Source organism: Lasioglossum baleicum, chromosome 7, assembly GCF_051020765.1.
Source record: "Lasioglossum baleicum chromosome 7, iyLasBale1, whole genome shotgun sequence".
NCBI classification, from domain to species: domain Eukaryota; kingdom Metazoa; phylum Arthropoda; class Insecta; order Hymenoptera; family Halictidae; genus Lasioglossum; species Lasioglossum baleicum.
This window is the reverse complement of record NC_134935.1, coordinates 15440122-15466939: the sequence shown is the minus strand read 5'-3', so window position 1 is coordinate 15466939 and position 26818 is coordinate 15440122. Positions and strand designations below refer to the sequence as shown.

The 26818-nt window shown below is 38.7% G+C and overlaps 2 protein-coding genes across 6 annotated transcripts in view; one reads left to right on the top strand and one right to left on the bottom strand.

Annotated features, from left to right (window-relative positions):
- Positions 1-26818, bottom strand: part of LOC143210826 (neprilysin-1) — a 181130-nt gene that overhangs the window by 44530 nt on the left and 109782 nt on the right. For 3 of the 4 annotated variants that reach the window (XM_076428039.1, XM_076428041.1, XM_076428038.1), the window contains one exon: positions 25504-25596. The exons of the other annotated variant lie outside the window; for it this stretch is intronic. In XM_076428039.1, the coding sequence (XP_076284154.1) occupies positions 25504-25596 (93 nt within the window). The remainder of the gene's footprint in view (positions 1-25503; positions 25597-26818) is intronic. 4 annotated transcript variants of the gene reach the window in all.
- LOC143210834 (podocan-like protein 1) lies at positions 2523-6534 on the top strand. Of its 2 annotated transcripts, none has more exons than XM_076428054.1 (3): positions 2523-2677; positions 4088-5424; positions 5538-6534. In XM_076428054.1, exons 1-2 carry the CDS (start codon positions 2612-2614, stop codon positions 5417-5419), a joined length of 1398 nt encoding a protein of 465 aa, XP_076284169.1. In that variant the 5' UTR covers positions 2523-2611; the 3' UTR covers positions 5420-5424; positions 5538-6534. The 2 variants fall into 2 exon arrangements, with proteins under 2 accessions (XP_076284169.1, XP_076284168.1); XM_076428053.1 differs by having other exon boundaries at positions 2524-2677; positions 5532-6534.

Below are 26818 nucleotides of genomic sequence, written 5' to 3'. Positions count from 1 at the left end.
TTGGGCCCTCATATTATTAGTTATAAACATAATCTCGTTAACCTCGTGACCAGGGCGCAGTGCGTCTAACCTTCCTCTTTAGAATAAGCCCTCACTCAGCCCAAAATTTTCTGAAATAAGGACGAAAACCGACAGCGCGCAAACCCATGTTTCGAGCCATTTTTCTAGTAAGATTCTAGTTATTTTCTAGTCCCAAATCGAGCCTATACTACCCCCTTAATAACTCGCACTCATGGCGGACGGCTTCACCGTCAATAATTGTTGCCATCTATATCCCACACCACTTTCCCATAACGTACGTACCCACTAAGCAAAATGCTCGATTTTAGACGGCCATCTGCGTTTGCATAAGTACATATTTCATTCTGTCCTTCTCTATGTTCGACTCGTCGTTTGAAGTCTCGACGCGGTCGGCGCGGTAGACGCAGTCATAAAAATATAGCCACCCTATACTATTGAAGTCCGTTCAAAACACGGGTGTTGGGATTTCGATCGAAGAATTACTGTAGCGCTTTCTGCTGGCAGAAAAACCGGGCATCTGACACGGCAAAAGCTGCTCGGGCACAATGCTCGCCGCTCAGTCCTGGATTCTGCTCGGCAGAAGCTTCGAGCGTCGTTCTGTCAGGGCTGAGCTCGATTTCTGCTCGACGCAGGCCTGGCTGACTGGGTATATGTATATGTATAGCTGATTAGACTATTTTCCTACACAGAGTTTGAAGATGAGTCAAGGATGAAATCATGAGTTTTTATGTAGTAAAAACAGGATGCTGGGTATCTTGTATGTAGAATAAAATGACATTGGTATATAACAACCATATACATAGAGCGTTAGTCAACTGCGTGTTTACGAAACTATGACACATACCACTTGAATTACACTGTCCAACACCAAATTTTTTCAACAATTACTGTTGGCTGGTTCTTATAGAGTTTTATGTACTGAATCCGAATCTGCCCTTAATTTTTCTCCTGGACGTACAGTTTTTGAGAAACATGACTTTGAAAAAAAAAACATATTTTTCAACTTTAAACGACTATTGTGATGGTATTATAAAAGATATTGAATTATTCTTTGCAGCAAAAGATTCTGTAGACTTTCCCGAATACAGTGATATCCAATATTAATACATTATAAATGTTTCAACAATGATTAAAGACGGGGAGACACCATTTTTGCACCAATTTTTGGGGATATTTTTGAATTTATCTTAAAAAATATGGGTCCAGCGTAAAATCGAACTATATCACGTGATAGGAACAGACTTTTATTTTGAGAAACCCCCCTTTGAAGTTTGCAATGTCGACGTTTTTACCGAACCAGAAAGCAAAATATCTTCGCCCGACATGAGTTGCCGCCAGTGGTGCAGTTCCACTAGCGCGGTCGTTCGTCGGGATACGGCGCGGCGAAAAGTACCACTGGTTGCTTTCTGGTTCGGTAAAAACGTGGACGTTGCAAACTAAAAAATGTGTGTTTCTCAAAATAAAAGTCTGCTCTATCGCGTGACATACAGTGATTCGGAAAAATATTCGGACGCTCTTAAGTAGACGACAACTTTTTTAATATTGTACTATACGATTTGAACTTTTTGGGGAAAGCTACAGCAATTAATTTACTACTTGATGTGAAAAGATTTTTTTCAAAAATAGCACTTGGTCGGAATTGTAGGAAAAATACTGACAGTTGCATTTTACAACCTTTTTATGTGGGCCTATATTGATAATTTAAAAAATACGTTTTGTAGATCTGTGTCAATCACATGTACTGTGAAAGATACATCGAAATCGGATAATGCGGAAAAAATGACAGGCATTGAAGGATGTAAAAAATTGCAGTTATATGTATGCCGAAAATCTTTAAACGTTTGTAGCTTATTGCCACGTCGACCGATTTTAACAAAATTTTCAGAATATTGACACTAATAATAATAATTGACACAGATCTACAACAATTTTTTAATTCTCAGTACAGAACATAAAAAAAGTTGTAAAATGCAACTTTTAGTATTTTTTCTACAATTCCGATCAATTGCAATTTTCGAAAAAAATATTTTTTCATATCCTGTAGTAAACTAACTGCTGTAGCATCCCCAAAAAGTTCAAATCGTATAGCTCAATATTAAAAATGTTATCGACTTTATTAGAGCGTCCGAATATTTTTCCGATTCACTGTAGTTCGATTTTACGCTGGACCCTTATTTTTTGAGGTAAACTCAAAAATATCCTCAAAAATTGGTGCAAAAATGGTGTCTCTCCGTCTTTAATGATTGTTTAAACATTTATAATGTATTAATATTGGATATCACTGTATTCGGGAAAGTCTACAGAATCTTTTGCTGCAAAGAATAATTCAATATCTTTTATAATACCATCACAATATTCGTTTAGAGTTGAAAAATATGTTTTCTTTCAAATCCATGTTTCTCAAAAACTATGTGTCCAGGAGAAAAATTAAGGGCAGATTCGGAGAATCAGCGCAAAAATACTCTATAAGAACCACCCAACAGTAATTGTGGAACATGAAAGAAGTTCGTTGGACAGTGTTACCTGTCCTTGACAATTTTAGTGTTGAGTTAGCTCTGATATCGTGTTGCTATCGGCCTTATATAAAGAAATGCTGCATGCGAATCGAGTCAATACAGCCACAGTTGTCGATCCGGGAACGTGTACGTCTCTGTCCGTAAGTACAAGTGATTTTTTATTTGAAAATGAAAAGGTTCCATCCCATTACTTTTCTAAATAGTTTTCTAAACTCCTTGCTGTATATTTCTTTTCGCCGTTATAGTGGTTAGAACAGTGCGTGGAAGAACCAAGAATTATATTTACTTGAATGCTTAAAAATATTTATAAAGAAACGGATAATATCATAGTTGGGCAAAAATTTAATCAACGATTTACAACTAAATTTTTACTTCAATCGTTGATCTCAATTAACAATTAATCTTCTAGTTTAGTCGTTAAAATTGTGGTTAACGATTAAATACTTATTAATCGTTAATTGCGGTTAACGATTAAATAATTATTAATTGTTAATCGCAGTAACGATTAGATTCTACTTTAGTCGTTAATTGCGATTAACGATTACATTCCATTCAATTGTAATCGTCAATCGGATAATTGATTCATCAAAATTGAATTAATCAAAACTTGTATATAAATACTCAAAAAAATGTAAACTGGGTTTAGGTGTATTGTCATTTGGACTATAATATAAATTCTGTTTACGTGCTTTTATGTTTTTCTCGATGATTTCTTTTTTTAATGAACGATTAACTTCATCAATCGATTGAATCAATCGTCGTTTTTTTCGATGATTTCTTTCTTTAATCAACGATTAACGATTTACTTCATCAATCGATTGAGTCAATCGTCGTTTTTTTCGATGATTTCTTTTTTTAATCAACGATTGACGATTAGCTTCATCAATCGATTGAATCAATCGTCGATTTTTCGATGATTTCTTATTTTAATCGTACACATTAATCAATCAAACATGATTGAAATTTTAATCGATTAATGCCCAACTCTGATTTATATTAGGTTTCTATATTTAAACTACTTTTCACTTTTCATTTTTTTTCAAATGGGTCGGCTCCCAAAAGTATTATACGCATCGGGTTCTCGAAAGCATCCGGTTGCCTCTTCGGGACCCCGAAGCTATCCGACGACATACGAACGTATAGAGATCTCGAGAGAGAGAGCGAGTATTGAGAAAAAAAGACGGCGCAGCGTCTTCGACACGCCAAAACGATTAAACTATCTATATTATATCTACATATGGTATATCCATATATGGTATTACCCAGTAAGCAATTTGCTATCGATTCGCTACCAAAACTTGTCGACAAATTTCGATTTCGACCCATCTGTTACCACGTTAGGTTCGGTATCTTAGTGCAAACTTTGCAGTTGCAAATGCCATACCTTGCCCTCGTGAAAAGGGGCAGATCCGTGTTTTTCGTGAATATTCAAATGACCTCGGGAATCACCCGTGTCAAGGAAGTACAATATTTTTGGGGCTCCTTGTATATTACATATAATTTCGAGGTCTGGTTGGGAGTCACGAATAACTGAAAATTCTCTGTTTCAGATGTTCAAAATGATGTGGGCGTGCGGGCTCGTCTTGGTATTGTTGTTGCCACAGTTTCCATCAATCCGAGAGATCGATTTTAGCGGGAACATCGACATTGATATTGAGAAGCGGTTGTTGCCGAGGTCTCCGAGCTTACACTGCGTCGAAGAGGACGCCGTCAACTTGCAGAATTTGGATTTATCGAAGATTCCGTCCCACGTGATCAGGAGCGATAAAATTCGACACGTCGATTTGTCATTCAACAAAATATCGAATATACCTAACAGTTTCTTTCTGGACGTTCCAAACATAGAGTGCCTGAACCTGACGGCGAACGCGCATGCGCCGAAGGACGTCCTCGATGGTAGGAATTCATCCAGCTTGAAGACATTGGTTTTGGATAGAAGCGGTTATAATCAGTACATTGAATACAACGGGTGTACGATGACAGGATACTTTCCGAACCTGGAAACTCTTCACCTGAGCGATATCGGAAGTTGTTCCCTAGACGCGTCTATCGAGGCTAAACTCCCTCGGCTTGCTGAATTATATCTGATGGGTTACGGCTCTAACAGAGGGTCCACTTTATGGCGACTGCCAACTACTTTACGGAACTTGCATTTAGAGGGAACCAGGTTCAATGAATTTCCCTTGAATGCAGTCAGTAACCTGCGGTCTTTGTACCTCGACGAGTTTAATTACACCAACGACTTCTATATTCACCCTGAGATGAGGAATCTACATGTTCTGTCGTGCAGAAGTTGTTCTTTGCGCATGAGTGAAATAGAAACATTCTTTGATAGTCCCCGAGACGCTTTAAGGCTATTGGATTTGTCGCAAAACTCTCTCTATTATCTGCCTGCCAACATGTTCCAGCACACGAGTGAGCTGATGGTCTTGCTTTTGAGTCACAACATGTTCTCGATAATGCCGGACGTGCAAGCTCTGTTGCAGCTACGCGGTTTAGTGTTGAGCCACAACAGTATCAATGTGGTCGCGGACGGAAAGTCGGATTCCTTGGAAATGTTGAGTCTTCGGAGCAATGGTATCTCCTACATCAATGTCACCACGTTCCATGGATACCCTGCGCTCGAGATGCTAGACCTGTCGGAGAATAAATTGGCCTCCTTGCCAATTGGCTGGGCACGTAGTTTGGAAAACCTCCTGACCTTGAACCTCAAGTCGAACTCGTTCGTGAGATTCTCGGACACATCATTGACGACGGCCAACAGCAAACTAAGGCACCTGCTCATGAGTGTACACCCGTTCGAGACGTTCGTCGAAGAAGACTTCAAACTTCTTCCGGACAATTGCACGATCCACTTCATGTTAAATGCACCAGGTTACTAGACATGGTACGTTTATATAATTCATTTCGAGGCTTTCTATATTTAATATTTTTTGCGATGAAAAGAACCAAAGTGTATCTTCGGCAACATTGCTGTATTAATTTCTCGTTCAGTTACAGATTGATCAAGTAAAACCGACTTCGCGAAGACGGTTCTAAGGCGATCTATTTCAGTTCTACTGTGTACCGATAAGGGATCAGAGTGTAAACGTATTCGGTAACGTTACCACCAACACGACGCCAATATGGTTGCGGCGATAACCTGTCGAATCTAATCTCTACGGAGTTGCAGCTCCGCTACTTGGAACTTTGCTGCCTCCAGACGAATATTTAGAACGTAATTGCTGTTGCGGAACGACACTCGTTAAAACACCGGTCCGTTTCAGTCCCTAAAAATGAAATGAAAAAAGAAAGCACGCGATTGGCCCCGACGGAGAGCGTTTCCGTGTTCGATCGCCTTTCCGGTTGATAGCCGGCTTTATCTCCGTGCATTTCGCGGAGGAGTATAGTCCGCTCGGTGTGCATGTTTGCGGATATCCGAGTCAGCGGCTTGTTTGACGCACTTGCTTTCCCTCGGCTTCGCGTTGATATGCGACGGATTAAAAGCTTCCGCGAACCGCGATGTATCCGCGTAAGCAGTTTCCTCTGCCGATTTATCGCGACGACCCAGCTATCGTTTGCGAATCCCAGTTACCGCTTCAAGGAATTATCGCCCTTGGAACGATCTGTGGGCTGATCGTCTCTGGCAGCCATAGGAATTGGCGGAACACCCATGGGAGCTCGCCAAATATCCCATATTAACATACATTATCAATAAATTAGAGAAACCGCAAGAAAATCGAATTTATAATGTATTTTCTAAATAAACGACTTTTGTTAAAATTTTCTTTTGCGATTCAAAGGATCATTCATACACGCAACTCGAAAATAAATTCAATTTTTTGCGACTTCTGGTTTCTGGGATATCTCAAAAAGTGTGGTTTCCGCCCTTCAATGTGGATGGTTGCCGATAAATAAAGAAACATGTCAAATATCTTTCGAAGAACTGTGTCTCACGTAAGTTTCGTCACAATCACCTTGTATAACTTGAATATGTTATGAGTCATTAAAGCACTAACAAATTATTAATTAAGGAATCGTTTCACTGTCTCCCCAAAGATCGATAATTAAATTTTCCGAGAAACAAGCACCGTATCCATATCCCGAATCTAATCGACGCGACCGGGCAAAAATATCCGCGAAACGGGAGGATGGGAGAATTCAATTTCGGTGAAACATTGGGAATCGCGTTTTGGGAACGCCCGCGGGACCGCGGCCGACAAGAGTCGCAGTTATGGCAGCATTAATATTCATCGGAGAGGCAGGCGGTTCGGTATCGATAGGCGCGAGGAATTCGGACGCAGCATTTATTAAATTTAATCGAAGCCTTGTATCTAAATGAACGATCCGCGGCCGTGATAGGGGGACAGAGCGGAACAGGGACACGCCGGAAGCGCGGCTCGCGATAAGAGCTCAAATCTCCTCGGGCTTTCTCGCTCTCCTTTCCGCTCTCGGCGAGGGGATTAAATTCGCAGTGTGTATGCATCGGCGAGCTTCGTTTTCGCGGGAAATGGACAGCTATAAAATTGCGGTGGCCGAGGACGTGACGCCGTACGTCGACATAATATCCACAGGACAGGCGTGTCCTCTCGCCGATAAATTCCGCTCGAGGTCCTCGAGTGTACGCTGGAGGACACGGCGGGCGTGATTTATGCGTACATTAAACAAATTGACTGAATTATGTATACTAGACCCTTTCCTCTCTAATTTATACTTCCCTTTTTTGGATACGTTCCCTCCCCTCCTGAATTTTTCTCCTCCTTCCCTGAAATTCCAGCCTTTTCTGGATTCTTCCCTTTCTTAGATTTCACTCTTTTCTAGATTATCCTTCCCCTCCCTTCTTAGATGTCCTTTCCCATCCCTGGATCCCCTCCCCTCCATTCTCTGAAAATGTTTCTTAGGACCTTCTATCCCACCCTACCTTTTCTAAGATCTCCCTTCCTGTACCTTTTCTAAGATCTCCCTTCCTTAGAAGTTGTACTTTCCTAAGATTCCCCTTTCTTAGGAGTTGTACCTTCTCAAGGACCCCTTCCTTGGATCCTACCTTCTCAAGATCCCACTTCCTTGAGATCCTAGCTTCTCAAGGTCCCCTTCCTTGGATCCTACCTTCCTAAGATTCCCCTTTCTTAGGATCCTACTACCTTCTCAAGGTCCCTCTTTTTCTTAGGATCCTACCTACCCTTGGGATCCTTCCCTAGAATCCTCCTAAACCTCTTCCTAAACCCCTACCTTAACGTCTCTAACTCCCTCTTCTCCTCCTAGGAACCTTCCCTTTAATAGACCTTTCTGTAGACACTTCCCCATTCTTCAACAACTTCCTAAAACCCATTCCTGGTCCGATCTCAATTTTTGTCAATCCCTCCTCCAGCCTTCTCCCCACTCTTCAACCCTTTCCCACGGCCCTCCCCTAGTCCCCACCGAATTCTTTAATCCCTCTCTCTACTCCCTGACGAATTCCCCTTCATCCCCTACATGAAACCACTCGACGTCGCCTGGGATCCCGCCACGGACGCAAATCCAAAATAACGACACTGGATATTCGGCAGTATACAATCACGAGACGGTCTTCATCCGGGAGCTTTCGTGAATTTATAGGACACCGTAAATCCCCGGGAATATCGGTTGACCGGCTCCTATCGAACATGATTTAAATGCCACGCTCCAGCCTACAAACCAACCAACCGCTCCACAAATTTTTCTACCGTAACGGCTACCGAAATAAGTCCGAGCACTATCCAATAAAACAAACCTCCACTGAACATCAATTCAAGACTGTAGCAAATCGTAGTATCAACATGTTCATAGTCGAAAAAAAGGGAAATCAGGGCGGAAAAGGGTAAACCCTTCTATCGATTGCGGTTCGATCTCCCATTCGAGAGTTCTCTGGGGCGTCTTTGATACAGGAATCCTATGCAACGATTCACGGATCCGTAGGAAGAACCAGGCCAACCAGTCAGCTGGCCAGCCAACAACTATTTATCCTGCGAACGGCGCTTTATTGCCAGCCCGAAATTTCTCTATCGCTAATGCACATAGCGACGAACTGGTCGATGCCGACGCGCCGCGTCGCGACGCTGGCTGGCGCCCAGTTTAAACGACACGTCTACGGCTCTGCCAATTCACCATTGGCGCGAACAAAAGACGCTACCCCCGGTCAAAGACTCCGAAAACCGTGCCAAATTACCGAACGCTCGTATTCATTTATTATCCCTTCCGAACACGGTCCTGTGCCCTACAGATTCGACGTCTCGCGAATCAGCTGGCGCCCCTTGATGGAGAGCTCCGATAAAAAGGTTAGCGCACTCTGTGCTTTAAAGTTTTCAGATTTTTAATGCACACATATAACATGGTCTCTTCCCTACGTGATCCGAAAATATTTAATAATTATTGTTGAATGACGAAAACAAAAAAATTTCGGAAATACGTATCCCCTATTGTGTTAATTGTTTACACACACAAAGTTACATGGGCATGGATAAACAATTAATGAGAATTATTGCAAAAAACATGAATTTTTCAAAGTATTGTGTGAACAAATAAGTTTTTCTGAAATCTTTTTATTCACCCCCTTTAAAGGCTATTTTCACCTCCAACTTCGAGGGCTATTTTCACCCCGAACTTATATAAACATAAAAAATACGTGTAAAATATTTTTCAACAAACTATATACCGTAAAAATTAAAATCGACGTGTCACACTTCGATGATCGTTTTTACCACTCGTTTTTACCACTCGATCGACTTTGATCGCTTCCACAGTGCTTAAAAAATGTTCCTCCCGAACAAACTCGCCACGGAACTAAAGAACGAAGTTTCCTGTTCGTAACAGCACAGAAAAATTTAGTGTACCGAGTTTTCCAGGCAGCTCTGTGGCAATTCCTTTGACCGTATCGTATCACTAAGCCAACATTTGCCGAGATTACGAAATAAATAGTTACTCTAACACACTGGACAATTCGAAGTCAGCCATAAGACGCGCCATAAAACCAGCAACATTTCCGGAATACAATAACTACAGCCGAGAAAAGTTTCCCTTATCATACAGTCCTCGCATCGCGAAAACTTCCCACCGAAATCCCGGCAATAAAGTTAACAGACGGAGCCTCGACGAGCGGAACCACGAAGCTAGAAACGCAATTTTAAATCCGAACGGTATACATTCGCAAAATTGAATCCCTTAAACCGGCATTTCCGGTGCATTTCGATCGTGTTCGTAAATTCCGCGAGCAAAGTCTCCCTTCCAAGAGAGTTCTAAAAACGCTTGCAGGAACTACCCTTCTGCGAGCGAGCGAGAGAGGAGGAAAGACCAAAAGAGGAAGAGGATCGAATATATAATTACTTCTTTTCCCAAGCGAAGACGGGAAGCTGTCCAATTATCTAAACAGGAGCAGCGCAGGGGTGGCCGGTAGTTAAACCACAAATATATTTAGCCGCGTTTTAAGTTCCCCGTAAAAGCGCGACTGTGTGCGCCGGTTAAACTATTCCCGGGACCCCGGGAACTTCGCCTCCACGGTTTCCCGTTTAATTGCAGCCACGAAAAATTTATTTTCAACGGGTGCAAAGGGGGTCGAGTTTGTTTCTCCGGTCTAATATCGTGCAAGCCGTGTCTCGTTCCGAGAGGAATGACACGGTAACTGGGTGACGTTCGCTGTTTTATGCTGCGGATACACTGAATACCACTGTTAATTGCGTGAGACGTGTGCTGCTGCTCGTATTCCCTGCTCTAATTGGTTTTTAAATTCTTCCGCATCGTTTCTGCGATCGTTCCATGATTATAATGATCGGTGCCCGTTCTTAACCCCTATGACGTATCATTTTCTTTACAGTTTCAGGAATCAGAACGTTTTTATCCACGAAAATGCCTTTCGAAAAGAAATCTTATATTTTTTGTATGGTTTTATTATTTCAATGCTTAACTATTGATTACAAATGAATCGAATTTTATTTCATTTAAAAAGAAAGGCGTAAAATTCATATTCGTTGGACTTCGTTTGAAATCTTCTAAACTTTTTGAAACTACTGTTGTATTACTTCCATTTCGTTACAATTATTCAAAAAATAAATTTATATCTTGCAACTAATTCAGACAATTTTTATTTCGCAGAAATATGCGTCTAATCTCGACGCTTTCCACCGTCTAATCTCGAATCTTATGCAGATTGAAAAATCTCTAGGGAGTTTGAAAATTTTTCTCCGTGATTCGAACTACCCAGGATTGAGAAGTTGAAATTTTTTTTGTAACAACACCTGGAACATTGATGTACGATTTTTGTTCGTAGTTCAATTCCACTTTGAAGGGCAGTCATGTAATGGTTATTTTCACGATGGACGAAATTTCACGAAACAGACGTTTTGAGAAACCTTGAAAAATTGAAAAATGTGCCTACGTACCCTATTAAAGAACAATAAAAACAAAAATTGTACCAAAACTAATAAAAATACTGACAAGTTTATTGTAACAGTGGGACCATAAATAAATATTCCAGAGCACACAGAAACTGCATTACCAAAAATCTTCATAAAAATTGACAAAAAGAAACTTTCATAAAAAGGACATTTAAAAAAGAATATAAAATTCAGGAATACCTGTCGCTTATTAAAGATCAGAATTAATAAAAGACTGCACAATAATTTTGAAGAGCAATAACGAAATAAAAATTGTACATTATTAATTGAATTAATAAATGATTCGACAGCAATACATAAAGACATAAATTTTCTACCGAAACTTAGTAAAAATATTGACAAGCCCACGGAAGTAGTGGAGTCCAAAATAAATATCCCAGAGCACACGGACTGGATTACCAAAAAGTAGTGCAAAAAGGTTCCAAGGCAAAGATTGTACTTTCGTCCACAAAAATTCAGAAAAAGGGGTCACCGGGGCAGTTTAACGTCCCGGAAAGGGAAAAGCGGGGGTGGATGGTGAAACACAAAGCAGCATGGGCTCGGAACCGCACGTCGCAGGCTTGCAGACAATATTTCCTTGCGTGCGCCGTCGACGTCGGTTCGGGCGGAATTTAATTTGCGTAATTGATCCGCCTCGCGGCGCCGTTCGCGTCCCTTGAATGATGCACATTAGGGTGTGGTTATACTGAGCGCGATTTTTTATCGCGATGTTTAATACCACACTTGTTCCAATCCTTGTTCTTTTTCATTACTTTTTGCAAAAATTCAGTTACATTCAATCACAGTTAGACAGACAATTCATTTTAATATTTTCAGATTGTTTGTTTTAGTATAATCTCGCTGTCGTCTGTTAATAAAAAAAGCATGAATTCAATTGCTCCTTAAAAAATTTATATTTATGATTTTTGGATTACGATGGAAAGAGTAGGAAAATATTTTTGAACGATTTTAAAAAATTCTCGTAATGATATTTATCTTGATTTATCCTGATCTTCAGTAAACAATATAGCATTCATAATTCTTTTGTTCTTATATTCAAAATTTCTGTGGCTAAAAATACAAAATAGCATTTTTATAAATTCTCCTTCTGTCCCTTTTCCTATTTTAAATGTCCCCGAAACCATCAGATACGTACGATCACATCCCCCCGTTCAATAAGGCGTCTATATATAAAGCCATATTTTTAATTCAAGTATTGTATGTTTAATACAGGATATATATAATTCAAGTCGTGGAGAGCAGCCGCTGATGAGTCGTGGTGCATCTGCACTTGTCTCCCAGCGAATTCCTCGCTGCGAGTTGAATCCGTGCCGTCGCGCCGATCTATTTCGAACTTCCATCCAATTAATTATCTGAAAACCGATAGCGATGCTGTTAATATTCCCCATATCATCGGCTTTCCGAGAGGAAAAATCTCCGTCGAAGGAAAACGCACGGTGCGATGACCGGAAACACTTTTCGACACGCGAACTAGGTAAATATAAATATACTTCGCGGAATCGCGACGATAATGTCAACGGGATCTGTGACAGATTCATTCGTGATTGTTCGTGCTAAAAAATTCACCCCTTAGCGCACATTTATTGTCCGTTATAGATACAATTGAAATAACGAGAGTGGGTCATGATAAAATCCACTTCTGTGTCTGAGAGATAATTTTATACAAACCTTCATTCCAAAGAATTTTATATAAACCTGAATTCGAAATGATTTTACACAGACATTAACTCTGATCTTTAAATATGACGTATTTTATACAAACTGTGTTTAAAGAATTTTATATAATCTATAATTCTAAACAAAACTTTATGTACGTTCTAATTCTGAAGAATTTTGTATAGGTTTAATCCGAAATGATTCTATACAAAGCTTAATATCAAAGAATTTTATGTAAACCTGAATTCGAAATGATTTTACACAGACATTACTTAATTCTGATCTTTAAATATGACGTATTTTATAGAAACTTTGTTTAAAGAATCTCTTGTATAATTTTTAATTGTAAACAATTTTATTTGCGTTTTAATTCGGAAGGATTCTGTATAGGTTTAATGCGAAATGATCCTATGTTTATGTACAAAGTTTAATTCGAAAGAATTTTAAGTGAACCTGAATTCGAAATGATTTTACACAGACATTATTCTAATCTTTAAATATGACATATTTTATAGAAACCTTGTTTAAAGAATCTTATGTAATCTTTAATTCTAAACAATTTTATATAAACTTGAATGCTAAAGAATAGTCTCTAAACCTCAATTTTGTACATTGCCATATAATCTTGAATGCTAAAGAATTTTATATAATCTTTAATTCTAGATCGTAATATATGAACATTAATTCTGAAGATACAACAAAACTGAATCTCTGTTTTCTTTCCCATAACTTCAATTTTATATAATGCGATATAATCTTGAATGCTAAAGAATTTTATATAATCTTTAATTCTAGATCGTAATATATGAACATTAATTCTGAAGATACAACAAAACTGAATCTCTGTTTTCTTTCCCATAACTTCAATTTTATATAATGCGATATAATCTTGAATGCTAAAGAATTTTATATAATCTTTAATTCTAGATCGTATTATATGAACATTAATTCTGAAGATACAACAAAACTGAATCTCTGTTTTCTTTCCCATAACTTCAATTTTATATAATGCGATATAATCTTGAATGCTAAAGAATTTTATATAATCTTTAATTCTAGATCGTATTATATGAACATTAATTCTGAAGATACAACAAAACTGAATCTCTGTTTTCTTTCCCATAACTTCAATTTTATATAATGCGATATAATCTTGAATGCTAAAGAATTTTATATAATCTTTAATTCTAGATCGTAATATATGAACATTAATTCTGAAGATACAACAAAACTGAATCTCTGTTTTCTTTCCCATAACTTCAATTTTATATAATGCGATATAATCTTGAATGCTAAAGAATTTTATATAATCTTTAATTCTAGATCGTATTATATGAACATTAATTCTGAAGATACAACAAAACTGAATCTCTGTTTTCTTTCCCATAACTTCAATTTTATATAATGCGATATAATCTTGAATGCTAAAGAATTTTATATAATCTTTAATTCTAGATCGTATTATATGAACATTAATTCTGAAGATACAACAAAACTGAATCTCTGTTTTCTTTTCCATTACCTCGCAAATGGCTTACATAAATTGGCGTGAACGAGTTCATCAATAAATCTGGAATCGCACACAGCAGAGACGCGCGATTCCGTTTGTCCTTTCCCTCGACAGTGACACGAAACGACGATTTGCTGGCAACCGAACTGAAAACAGTGAATGACTGGCGTCGGGTCGAGCGAAACGCGTTATTGCCGCTTTATTACGGCAGTTTGCAAGCAAATAGATAACTCGCCGGACATCTTACACCATCGATCCTCCCTACACCGCTCGGTTACACACTGTGTGACCCACACACCCCCGTTTCTATGTTTCCAACCCCTTCTATCTTTCGCTAACCAAATTGTTCCCCCGTTCTTTGCATTTCCAACGTCGTTTCTACGTAGTCTGCTCTTCATTTACTGATTCATATTGTGAAATCGAGCGGAAGATCTTCCTCGAGCCCCGCAATTTCTCAGGTCAACCGTGGCGCGTCGTTTCCGGTGCTCTCGATCCCTCGATCCTTCATAGGAAAATCGTGGACCGTGCTCTAACAAGGGAGGTTATAGTAAATTCAAAAAATTATGGAACTGTGCACACAAGTAAAGTTATTTTTTTCGTTTTTGCATTGATTGGGTGAAATCAGACCTTGAAAAAAATATCGATATTTTCATGAAACATCTCGGGAACAACAAATGCTATTAAACAACAGTTAACACGAAAGGTGCATGGTATTATTCCGTCTACCAAACCGTGTCGAAAAACGATTTGTTAAGGGATGAAATTTTTTCAAAAAATTATGAAACTGTGCACACAAGTAAAGTTATTTTTTTTTCGTTTTTGCATTGATTGGGTGAAATCAGACCTTGAAAAAATATCGATATTTTCATGAAACATCTCAGGAACAACAAATGATATTAAAAAACAATTGACACGAAAGGTGCATGGTATTATTCCGTCTACCAAAGTGTGTCTAAAAACAATTAGTTAAGGGATGAAATTTTTTCAAGGATCGATTTCACCCCTTGCTTTAAATCTTACACTTATTTTATTAAATTCATCTGTTTATAAACTCGTGTCAGGTGAAAATAATTACAAAATTCAAGAAAATACGTCAAAAATAAATTTCTAAAATTCGCAGTTCATTCGTGAGGAAGTAAATCTTTGAATAAATGAATGGGAAGAATACAATTAATATTAGAAAATATTATGAAGAGGACCGCCGAATAAAATATTGATGTTCCTGCAACAATTAAATTGTCCAGCATCAACCGAGCCTGATCGTTAACGATTCGCTTTTCCAAGCGACTCGTCACCGAGTAGAAGGCGTGACAAGAGAGCCGGAAGTAGGATATCGCCTTTTATAATAGTCTGAGATTCTTGTGATGCCCCTTCGGATGCAGGAGAACGATCCTTTTCGGTGGAGGATCGTCCCGAGGATGCAGCGAAGTGTTCCAAATACCCGGCTCGATTCATTGGTCCGCGACACGAGGACGCTCCAGAAATAACGGGCCATCGTCGAGGACGTCGACGAGACAGGAATCGGTAACGACTCGTCGAAGCGGCGCCTCGGACGCGAAAATTAAAGACTCCTACCTGATACTTCCCTTCACGATTTACACTCTAACGCCAGGGAATTGGCCTAATCCCGCCATTCACTCTACCAAGCTTCCTGATTGCTCTTGGTACAAGACTTTCATTCTTTTGGTCCTTCAAAAAATCCTTTTTATCTCTAATTGAATCCAGATGAGTCTTCTTTTAACAGATGGGCTAGAGAATATTTTTAAGTAATTTTTGAATTCGTTCATTTTTAAGGAAAACTGTGGTGCTGCAGTTCTTAATGGAATATTGTTCATTTTTGTTTTTAAGAAATTGTTCTCCTCGTTGATTGAATTTAGACGAGTCTTTTAACAGATTCGCCAGAGAATATTTTTAAGTAATTTTTGAATTCGTTCATTTTCAAGGGAAACAGCCGTGCTGTGGTCCTTATAATGGAATATTGTACTTTTTTGTTCTTAAAAAAATTCGTTTCCTCGTTGATTGAATTTAGACGAGTCTTTTAACAGATTCGCCAGAGAATATTTTTAAGTAATTTTTGAATTCGTTCATTTTTAAGGAAAACAGCCGTGCTGTGGTCCTTATAATGGAATATTGTTCTTTTTTGTTCTTAAAAAAATTCTCTTCCTCGTCGACTGAATTGAGATGAGTCTTTTAACAAATTCGCCAGAGTATATTTTTAAGTAATTTTTGAATTCGTTCATTTTCAAGGGAAACTGCCGTGCTGCAGTCCTTAATGGAATATTGTTCTTTCTTGTTCTTAAAAAAATTCTTTTCCTCGTTGATTGAATTTAGACGAGTCTTTTAACAGATTCGCCAGAGAATATTTTTAAGTAATTTTTGGATTCGTTCATTTTTAAGGAAAACCGGTGCTGTAGTCCTTAGTGGAATATTGTTCATTCTTGTCCCGTAAAAATTCCTTTTCCTCGTTGATTGAATTGAGACGAGTCTTTTAACAGATTCGCCAGAGTAATGATTATGTAATGATTATGGTTGGATATTTTTTGTACAATAAAAGTAATGAACTTCTGTTCATTCTTAAGAAAAACAGTGGCGCTGTAATTTCTAATAGAATATTGTTCATTTTCGTCCTTAAAAAATGTTCCAGTGTAAACTGAAATTTATTTAATGATTTCTAATGGAATCATCTTTGTAATTTCAATATCCGACATCAGGTACAAAATTTTCAGGTACAAAAAATTGAAAGTCTCGTACACTCTTTGTTAGTTAATACACTTACTTGATCGTTTATACTATTAATATAAAATTGAAAGGAGCAACGTACTCAACTTGCTCTCCTCACCATTTTTCCCACTCCCTCACGAAAAATCGAAGTATCACCAGCAGCGAGGTCGTTAATATCGTGGACCGGCATCCGCCGATTCGACGTTATCAACGAGCCATGCGTGGGCGGAAATTCGTGGAAGAAAGTTGGCGTAGTTGCCTCGCGTAGTTCACGAACGATGCATCATAACTGTCGCATCGTACAACACTTAGCTTCGAATTAATTCCCGTTCGCGGGGAGCGGTAATGCTACAAGTGATTTGCTAAGATCGTTTCCGGCCGGCACACGAGAACCTCGGCTCTCGTTCCTCTCGCAGGCTTGGTACGGTTAACAGCAGAACGCGGGCCAAGGCATAATGCCAAATAACGCAACAACGTGGCTGAGTTATTAGGGCCGGGAGAGTATGCGAACGCGCACCAAGTATTCGATGAACCTTATCGCCTGACAGCTTATGATACTGACACGACGATCTCGGGGTGGAACGCTGCGATCATTGCGGCCAATTACTTTGCTTGATTTAGGCACACTACGCCCTGGAATTACCGAGACGAACGTTAGTGTGAATTCTCAAAATTGCTGTTCCCTCACTGTCATGTCCTTTTTGGGATTTTTTTTAAGGTGTCGGGAGGTTGCCCTGCATTGAACTTTTGTGTACATGTATACTATTGTTTGAAGTATATTATACATTTCTTTCAACCCGAAATTAGGCACAGTGTTAGAATTATTTAGAATTAAAAGTCTCATGATAGTGCTGTATCCTAAAATTGCTATTCCCTCACTGGCATGTCCTCTTTGGAACTTTTTTTAAAAACTATCGGTAGACTGTTCAGCATTTAGTTTTTGCATACATATTCACTATTGTTTCAAGTATATTATACATTTTTTTTCAACCCGAAATTAGGCACAGTGTTAGAATTACTTAGAATTGAAAGTCTCATGATAGTGCTGTATCCTAAAATTGCTATTCCCTTACTGACAGGTCCTCTTTGGGATTTTTTTTTAAGGTGTCGGGAGGTTGCCCTGCATTGAGCTTTTGTGTACATGTATACTATTGTTTGAAGTATATTATACATTTTTTTTTCAACCCGAAATTAGGCACAGTGTTAAAATTACTTACAATTAAAAGTCTTATGATAGCGCTGCATCCTAAGGTTGCTATTCCCTTACTGACAGGTCCTCTTTGGGATTTTTTTTTAAAGTGTCGGGAGGTTGCCCTGCATTGAGCTTTTGTGTACATGTATACTATTGTTTGAAGTATATTATACATTTTTTTCAACCCGAAATTACGCACAGTGTTAGAATTACTTAGAATTGAAAGTCTCATGATAGTACTGTATCCTAAAATTGCTATTCCCTCACTGGCATGTCCTCTTTGGAACTTTTTTTAAAAAGTATCGGTAGACTATTCAGCATTCAATTTTTGCATACATATTCGCTATCGTTTGAAGTACACTACTATGCAAATGAAAGAAGCACCCGGCCATATTTAATAGATAAAGCGTAAAAAATCAAGTAACAACACAGTAAGTTTCGGAAAAGGATTCCGCCGTTTAATTGAATAGTTCTGAGCATATGTGTTATTGCGGATTATGTAATACTTTAAATGCAATAAATCCATCATTGTACAATACAATTTCTACATAAAGATATTGCTTGTCATCATATCTTATAATTATACTTCCAAGAAGAAATTGGGCTCAATGGTCGGAGCCAGAGCTTCTTTTAACCCAGCGTATCAAAGTCGTCATTTAATAATTGAGTTTCTAGACTAATGTGTCTACAAGAAGTATGTTCTAAAAAATTGCTAAATAAATCAGTGAATTGTTCTAAACATCGATTATAAAATTATAAAAATGCTCCGCAGTACGAGTACGACATTTTAAAATGGTAATAATTTTGTGGACCGATTCAGAGGAATTCAGAGACCAGCAAGGCCACGATTAAGTGGCGCAGGATAAAGATGGCGATCGTCCGATGGCCGGTGCATCCTCGTCCGCCTCGTCCTTCGCGCTGGCACCGACAAGATGGAGAAACATTGACCCACATGGCTCTAGCATCGACGGACGCAGCGAGGTCGGCCCACGCTATAAATATTCCGTTCCATACTGTTTCATGCGACGCCACGGGTCCATGAATTATTATACCCCGGACTGCGAATTTCCAAGCGAGGCACAGGCGCCGAGGAGACAGCCGAATAAATGCGGCGATCGTTTCGCCCGCGCGCTGAAACTGCTGAAACTTTTCCACGGAACGACGCGTCGTTTATCGTTTTCCCCTTGACTCGCGATACCCCGAGGATTCGGACGTCCTACTGGGAGGACGTCCTGCACCGTAGGACGTCTCGGCCCGAGAGGGAATCGTGATTCGTGCCCTCGTAATGCCACAGACCCGACAAATCGACGTAGATCCACGATTACAGCGAAGTCTTTGACACGGATTTAACCCTTTCGGGTCTGTATTTATCATCTGAACATGTATTTATCATTGTTTGACGTTAAACAATTTTTATGGGGTCTGCAATGAATGATAGAGCATGTTGAAAATAAGTTTGGAAAGTACTGTTTTATATTTAATTCATTATTTATCGCGTCTAAAGTTTCTAAATAAATTCTAACACATTTAACATGTCGAGCCACATATGCGAGACTTTTTTTTAATTTTTAAGCTGCAGTCTTGTTGTAAAAAATGCAAAACCCGAAAAAATACAGATCTTATATTAAAGTTCAAGAGCGACCAGTCTGAAAAACTAATTCAATAATGAGGTATTGTTATCGACACTATTCCCAATTTTTTCCTATTTTTATGCTGGGGTGTGTCACGTTTTTAAAATATACTATGCAATAATAAACATTTCAACATTCCTAAATAACATCAAGTGCCCGCATTGCAGCATTTAATAAAGATTGTTTAAGATCTGAATAAATTACCGCCAGGAATTATTTTATACATCCGATAAATCACAAAAAATAATTCGTTAAAAAAATATTGCTTATCTCACAAAAGGGTTGAACGAGTTTGAAGGTTCTAATTTGAATACGGAAAGTTAGCGTGTCGATCAAACTCGGTTCCAGTGAATTTTTCTAGGAACCGTCGTCAACGAGGCTGCCTCGGATTCAATGGATTCCCTGAGACGTGACACAAACAGACGAGGAACAAAACAAGGGACGTACCGTAGACGCTGGTTTCACCGGCACGAGAGATCTCTCGTCGCATCCGTCGTCTTAATTCGCCCCCTAGCAACCCCTCAAACCCGACGGAATATAAATCAGCAACGGGAAAAGCGTCCCGTTACGTCGCGTCGACGCGATAAATTTCAATCTAACTACTTGAAAAATTGCCTTCCACTCCACCGTCTACCGGTTGATCGGGATCTAAAAGTTTTCTCCGCGGCGCGGCGTTGTTATTTCCTTCCTCCTGTACCGAGCCCAGGGGTGCGGTTAATTTATTGGACAGCCCGGTAATAACGAGTTTTTCTGGATCGCTAACGAATTTTATTAATGATTATGATTTCCCTGTTTATGGGGATGCTGCGGAGCGGACGAACATTTGTCTTGGTTGTTTGCTGAGTTGTCGTGGGTAACTAACATGGGCGTTGGGTTGCCATTAGTATTGCAGAATATTTGGTGTTGTATGATACTAGTGATTTACGAGATACGATGAATTTTTGCGTAGGTATTGCGTCTATTGTTCAGTCCAAAATTATTTTTTGCAGGTCTGAAATGTTGGGGGGAGTTGTAGACGCTATATTGATGAATATAGTTTTCTCTAGAAAATTCTGTAGCCTCTAGAAAAATTATAGAACATCTAGAAAAAAATTGTGGAGGACCATGACACAGTGTTTGAACTCCACAACTAAATTTTGGGATCCTTCAAGGAATTGTAGAGCCTCTAGAAAATTGTAGAGCCTCTAGAAAAATTGTAGAGCCTCTAGAAAAATTGTAGAGCCTCTAGAAAAATTGTAGAGCCTCCAGAAAAAAATTGTAGAGGCCCTTGACAGAGTATTCGAACCCTACAACTAAATTTTGAAATCCTCTAATGAAATATGGAACCTCAATGAAAATTCTAGTGTCTCCAAAAAATTTATGAAACTTTATAAATCGATAGAGGACCCAAACAAAACTGTAGAGTCTTTAAACAATTCTTTTTTAGCGTATGGAAAAAATTATAGGATTTTCGAAAAATTTTATAAGCCAATTGTCTGTTTATAATGAAAAGATTGTGGAACCTGGAAAAAATGGTGAACTCACTACAAGACTGAAGCTTGTAAAGAATTGCAGAGCTTACCAAAAAGTTTTGGGGACCTTGAAGAACCATTAAGTAGGCCTAGAAGAAGAGCGAAGCGATCCTGGGTCCGAAAGCCACTCCGATCGCGGGGAACTTTGGCCGAGTAATTATTTTCGCGCGAAAGGCGATTATGTACAACCGGCGACGGAAGTTTCGAGGTACCGACAAGGACAAGTTCAACCTGCATCGACGCGACGGTACGGGGGAGCTCGTGTGCACACGCAGCGACCCGATAACGGAATCGTTCACCGGGCCAAGATAAACTGCTTAGAACTTTTCGCGTGACACACGAGCGCTCTCGCTTATCGAGCTATTTCGCCGATCAAAGACACGGGAGCTGTTCAGCCTCTAATTTGCGTTCCACCTTCCACTGATCGCGAGATGCTAATGCGTATTTTATGCGAATGCTGTGCTCACTGTCGGACTGATGATGATTTGTGATTGGCGGTGCGTGAAAATGTTCGGAGAAAGAGTTACAGGGACTCTAAATAAATTATAGTGCCTTGGAAAAACTTCAAGGACCACGAAAAAATTCTAGAAAAAATTAATGAACATGTTTTCGGTTTCGGTAACAACCTTGTTTAAATAACAAAAGATGGCGACCGACGTCCAGGCTTTATTCAACGGTATAATCCATCTAATTACGTTCCCGGCGTTCCATCGATCACGCCGGACCGCATTCCGCGAATACTACTTCTCGATCAGATCGACGCGATCGTGGTTAATATCGAGATTGAAATTTCGACTGGCTGACAACTGGGTCAAGTCCCCGCTTTCTGTCGGACGGAGATCATGATTCTTCTCCCGCGAATTTACATACTGTGGAAATCTGGAAAATCTGCATGTGGATTGGCTGCCGATCGATTTTGGTGACGGCACACGTGGTCGAATGGAATTTCATTTATGTTTCGTGGTCTGAGTGCAGTGTCTGGCTCGTGGTGATCTAATGTGTTAATTTGGTGTTTGTTTTTAATTGTAAATATTTAGGAAGATGAATAGGATTGAACATTATGAGCAAATGTTAATACAAACAATTTTCATTTTGTTAAAAAATCTGCAGTCTAGTTATAGAGTTTTCCGTCTTACTGTTAGGTACAGGGTGTTTCAAGATTATATGTCGCGGACACCATAGCGCGATTCTACACCCCTGATTTAGTCGAAAATTACATAAGGAACCCTCCGCAAAATTAATCTTGAACGTGAAAAACAAGCTAAAAGAAAATCAAAACCTTTTTCCAAGATTAAAAATCCTTAAATCTTAAAAAAAATCTTTAATCTCAAAAAAATTTCGGTTTTTTTCCCTTGCTTTTCACGTTCAATGTAAATTTTGCGAGGGATTATGTCATTTCCGACTAAATCGGAAGTGTAGAATCGCGCTATGGTGTCCGCGACATAATTTTGTGACACCCTGTACAGAATAAAATATTACAGTTCATTGGAAAGAACCTGGAACACCTTCTGTAATATAGTAGTACTGTGAATACTGTATTGGAATAAAGTGGGAGAATTATCGATCGAATTAAAAAGAAAATAACAAGTTAGCGGACGGTGATAAAGCACAAGTGACGAATTAGAATGTGTATATGGTCAGACGAGTGGAAAAGGGATGATAAATGGCGAGACAAGTAGAATAATGACGTTGTATAGTCGGGTGAGTGGAAAAAGGGTGATATATGTAGCCAGACAAGTAGAATAGAATCGATATGTTAGCAAACGTGTAGAATAAATACGATTTATGGTCTGGCGAGTAGAAAAAGATGGCATGTAGTCAGACAAGTAAAATATAATCGATACATGACCATATAAGTTGAAGAGAAACGATTTGTAGGCAGGCAGGTTGACTGAAAACGATTTATTTTGATGTTGATATGAATAGAAAGGAATTATGTTTGGTCAGACACGTAAAAAATAATATATGATCGTACAAATTCGATAAAATCGATTTATTGGCTCAGGCAAGTAGAAAATGTTGGTATATGGTCAGACAAGTAGGATAGATTAATATATGATCAGGCAAGTAGAACACATTCAATATATACAATCAGGGAAGTAGAATAGATTCAATATACGATCAGACAAGCAGAATAGATTGAATATATTATATCGGACAAGTAGAATAGATTAAAAATGTTATCAAACAAATAGACCAAAGTCAATCTATAATCAGATTTTAGTTAACGACGTCTAAAAAATATTTTGAAAAAATGCATTTGGTCGCAATTGTGAAAAACAATAGTGAAAATTGATTTTTACTACTTTTTTAGCTAGAGCCGAATAACGAAAATTTAAGAAATGTGTGTTTTGTCAACTGGTATGAATTATATACGCTCTGAAAATTTCATTGAAATTGGTTAATTGGTGTACGAATTATAAACGATCGAAAGTGGTAAAAACGCCGAAAATCTTGAAGAATTGCAATTTTTACCACTTTTGATCGTTTATAATTCGCAAACCAATCAACTAATTTCAATGAAATTTTCAGAGCGTATATAATTTATACCAGTTGACCAGACACATCTTCTGAATTTTCTGAAAGTAGTAAAAATCAATTGTTACTATTGCTTTTCACAATTTCGTCCAAATGCATTTTTTCGACATATTTTTTAGACGTCATTTACCAAACTAATTCTTCTAGCCTTACAGAGAAATTGAAGTCGTTTGGTCCATTCATTAAAATGTTATTCTGATTTAAAGTGTGTTTCACGATCAGGCAAGTAGAGTAACACAGTCTATAGTCAGACGAGTACAAAAGGATGTTATATGACCCGAGAAGTAGTACGACAACGACACAAACGATGTAAAAATGATTAACATAGTCAAGGCAATATCGTAATCTACGATCAGACGAGAAGAGAATGGAGAAATGTACAATGCTCCAGTGCGGACAAATGTATCAGAATTCTTAAAATCCTTTAACCTGTATCGAACAACAGCCGCCCATTGTCGTCATAAATGCACAAAACCCGCAGGCAGCGTCCAGCAGCGATCGTAAAGAACCAGATGTAATACTATCAGTCTCGAGAACAAAGCGAAAGCTCGTGAGGCCGGCGTGGCGCGGCAAGGAAAATTCTCGAGCGCGAAATTTCTAGTTTATTAGCAACGTGGATTTACGAGACCGGTGTCGGTGTCTTCGCGAGAACGGCTGCGCCGGAACGGTGTTATCGAGTAATTTTGTGAAAATCGAGGCACGTACACAACGCAGCGCACAAACGTTCGCTCGACAACGCCGATAGCGTGATATATTACGGTCACGCCGGGTCGCGCGGTTTCGAAAAATATGGGCGAGAACGCGCGGAAAATACCGGCTCCCCGAATTTTCGAAAAGGTCGGGACCCTTTTGGCTAATCCCGTTTTAAAATTCCCTCTACCTCGGTTGCATACCCACCCCTTCAGCCACCGATTTTTACGGATCCCTGCAGCGTTGATCAGTCTCCGGCATCTTTATGCTAAATAAACATCGCGCATGTCAATTGTGAAAAAAGGTTTCATACCGCATACATAAAAATAATAGAACAATATCTCTACAGGTTTCTATTTGACCTACTCATTCTTGTCATAAATGCATAAAATCTACCGGTTACTTCAACACTGATATTTTATTCAGTTGAAATTACTGAAAGATCTAATTAAAATTTTTGCTATTGCAGCAATTATTTGATTATGAGCAGAGGATTTATTTGAGGAGTTCACAGTGTTCATAAAATTCTCAAACGATTCTAAAATAGAAAGGCTGAATCTGAAAAATTCCATGAGAGGTTTCTTTCATTTTTGGTTTATTGGATCTAATATTGAAGGGAGTAGAGTTTTACCTGATCTTTCGACAACCATAGCTTGCTACCCTTACATAAAAAGTTTCATAAAAGGATTTCTTTTATTTTTGGTCTATCCAATAAACTCTATTGGATCGAATGTTGAAGGAAATCGAATTTTGCCTGATTTCTCGACATACAAAGTTTGCAACCCTTGCATTGCAGTGCTGGTATTAGATTGCTCTGTGATTCGATGTTTCAAAAATTGTGCAATTTCTGGCAATAAAATTACATTAGTATATGCAGAGACGAAATGCGAAGCATGCGAAGAAACGTGCGATTTCCAAAAATGAATACGAGTTTAAAATTGGGCAAGGTGCCACTGTCTAATTGTTTGGAATCGTTGTAAATACGCTGTCACATCGTAGAAAGAGATTTTTCAAAATTGTAGGCAAATTATTTTGTAAATGTGCTGTCGTGGAAAGAAATTTTTACAGAATTGTAGATAAATAGGTCCCTCCCTGTTTAGTTAACGTGTCAAAAACCGTAGTAGTATACCTACCCTGATCATGGTGTAAGCCCGACTTTCCTCGTGCACCGACCGCTTCTGCTTCTCCTTGTTCGCGAACGTCTTGGCCCATCGCAATCTTTCGTCCTGCGGGTGACAACATAGTACATCATAAGAACCGCCGCGATGACATACAATACTATCGGCAAACATACGCATCGCATGCGTGCGTGCAACTGTTCCTCTACTTCGTTCCTCGTAGAGAGTTCACGTGTGTGTCAGCTCACGTTCGAACAATGCAGCTACACCGGGAGTTGGGCAAATTCTGCAGCCAATTATAAGTTTCCAACAACCAACAGATACGTTCTTTTTATCCCTTTAAGTAGAACATAACGCTTTTATTCGGAGGGTTCAAATGAGAATGCGAATTTCATTCGGAAATGTGACTTTCTTGGACTTCTTATGAAAACTTATACACACTAGGATTTCCTGGAAAAATTTAGCTACGTATACATATATATGTATAAAAATTTCTCGTTCAGAAGTAGCTGTATGAATTTTTCTCGAAATTCATCTGTATCTTCGTGAACTAATTTTCCTAATTTTTCATTCAAGAGAAATCTCATCACCACGAAAAAGTTTTCTGAAAATATTCTAATTCCTCCAAATAAAGATCCTCTCAACTTTCACTGGAAATTATAAATATAAAACAGCTACATTAATCACTTTACTAATAAAGTTCTAATAAATTCTAATAAATTTATTTCGGAAATTTAGTTACATCAGAATTTTTCTGGAAATTCATCTATATCTTCGTGAACTAATTTTCCTCACTTTTCATTCAAGAGAAATGCATTTCTCATCACCACTAAAAAGTTTTTTGAAAAAGTTCTAGTTCCTCCAAATAAAAATCCTCTCGACTTTCACTGGAAATTAAAAAATTAAAAAACAATTAATCGCTTTCCTAATAAAGTTTTAATAATTTCCAATAAATTTCTAATAAAATTCTAATGAAATTCCTTCCAATAAAAGCATTATCGTCCCACAAATCCACAAACTCTCAATCCCCATTTTTCTCAAACAAGAGACAACATAAAGTCAGTACTAAACTGCAGACTTTTATGCAAAAAAACAAAAATAACTCAAACAACATTTCGACCGCAAAATTGTCCAACTCTGTACAGCAGAACGACAGCAAACCATCAGGATAAAGCAAGCTAGTCCTCGCAGAACCCCCACGACAACAGCACCGTCCACACGAAGTATTTTGTACAAGTGAGCGATGTATCGTATTTTTTTTTTCGATGGGAAAGCTAGTCCCCATCGGTTCCGCAAGCTTCGGTTCACGGATCGAAGGAAAGCCTCTCTG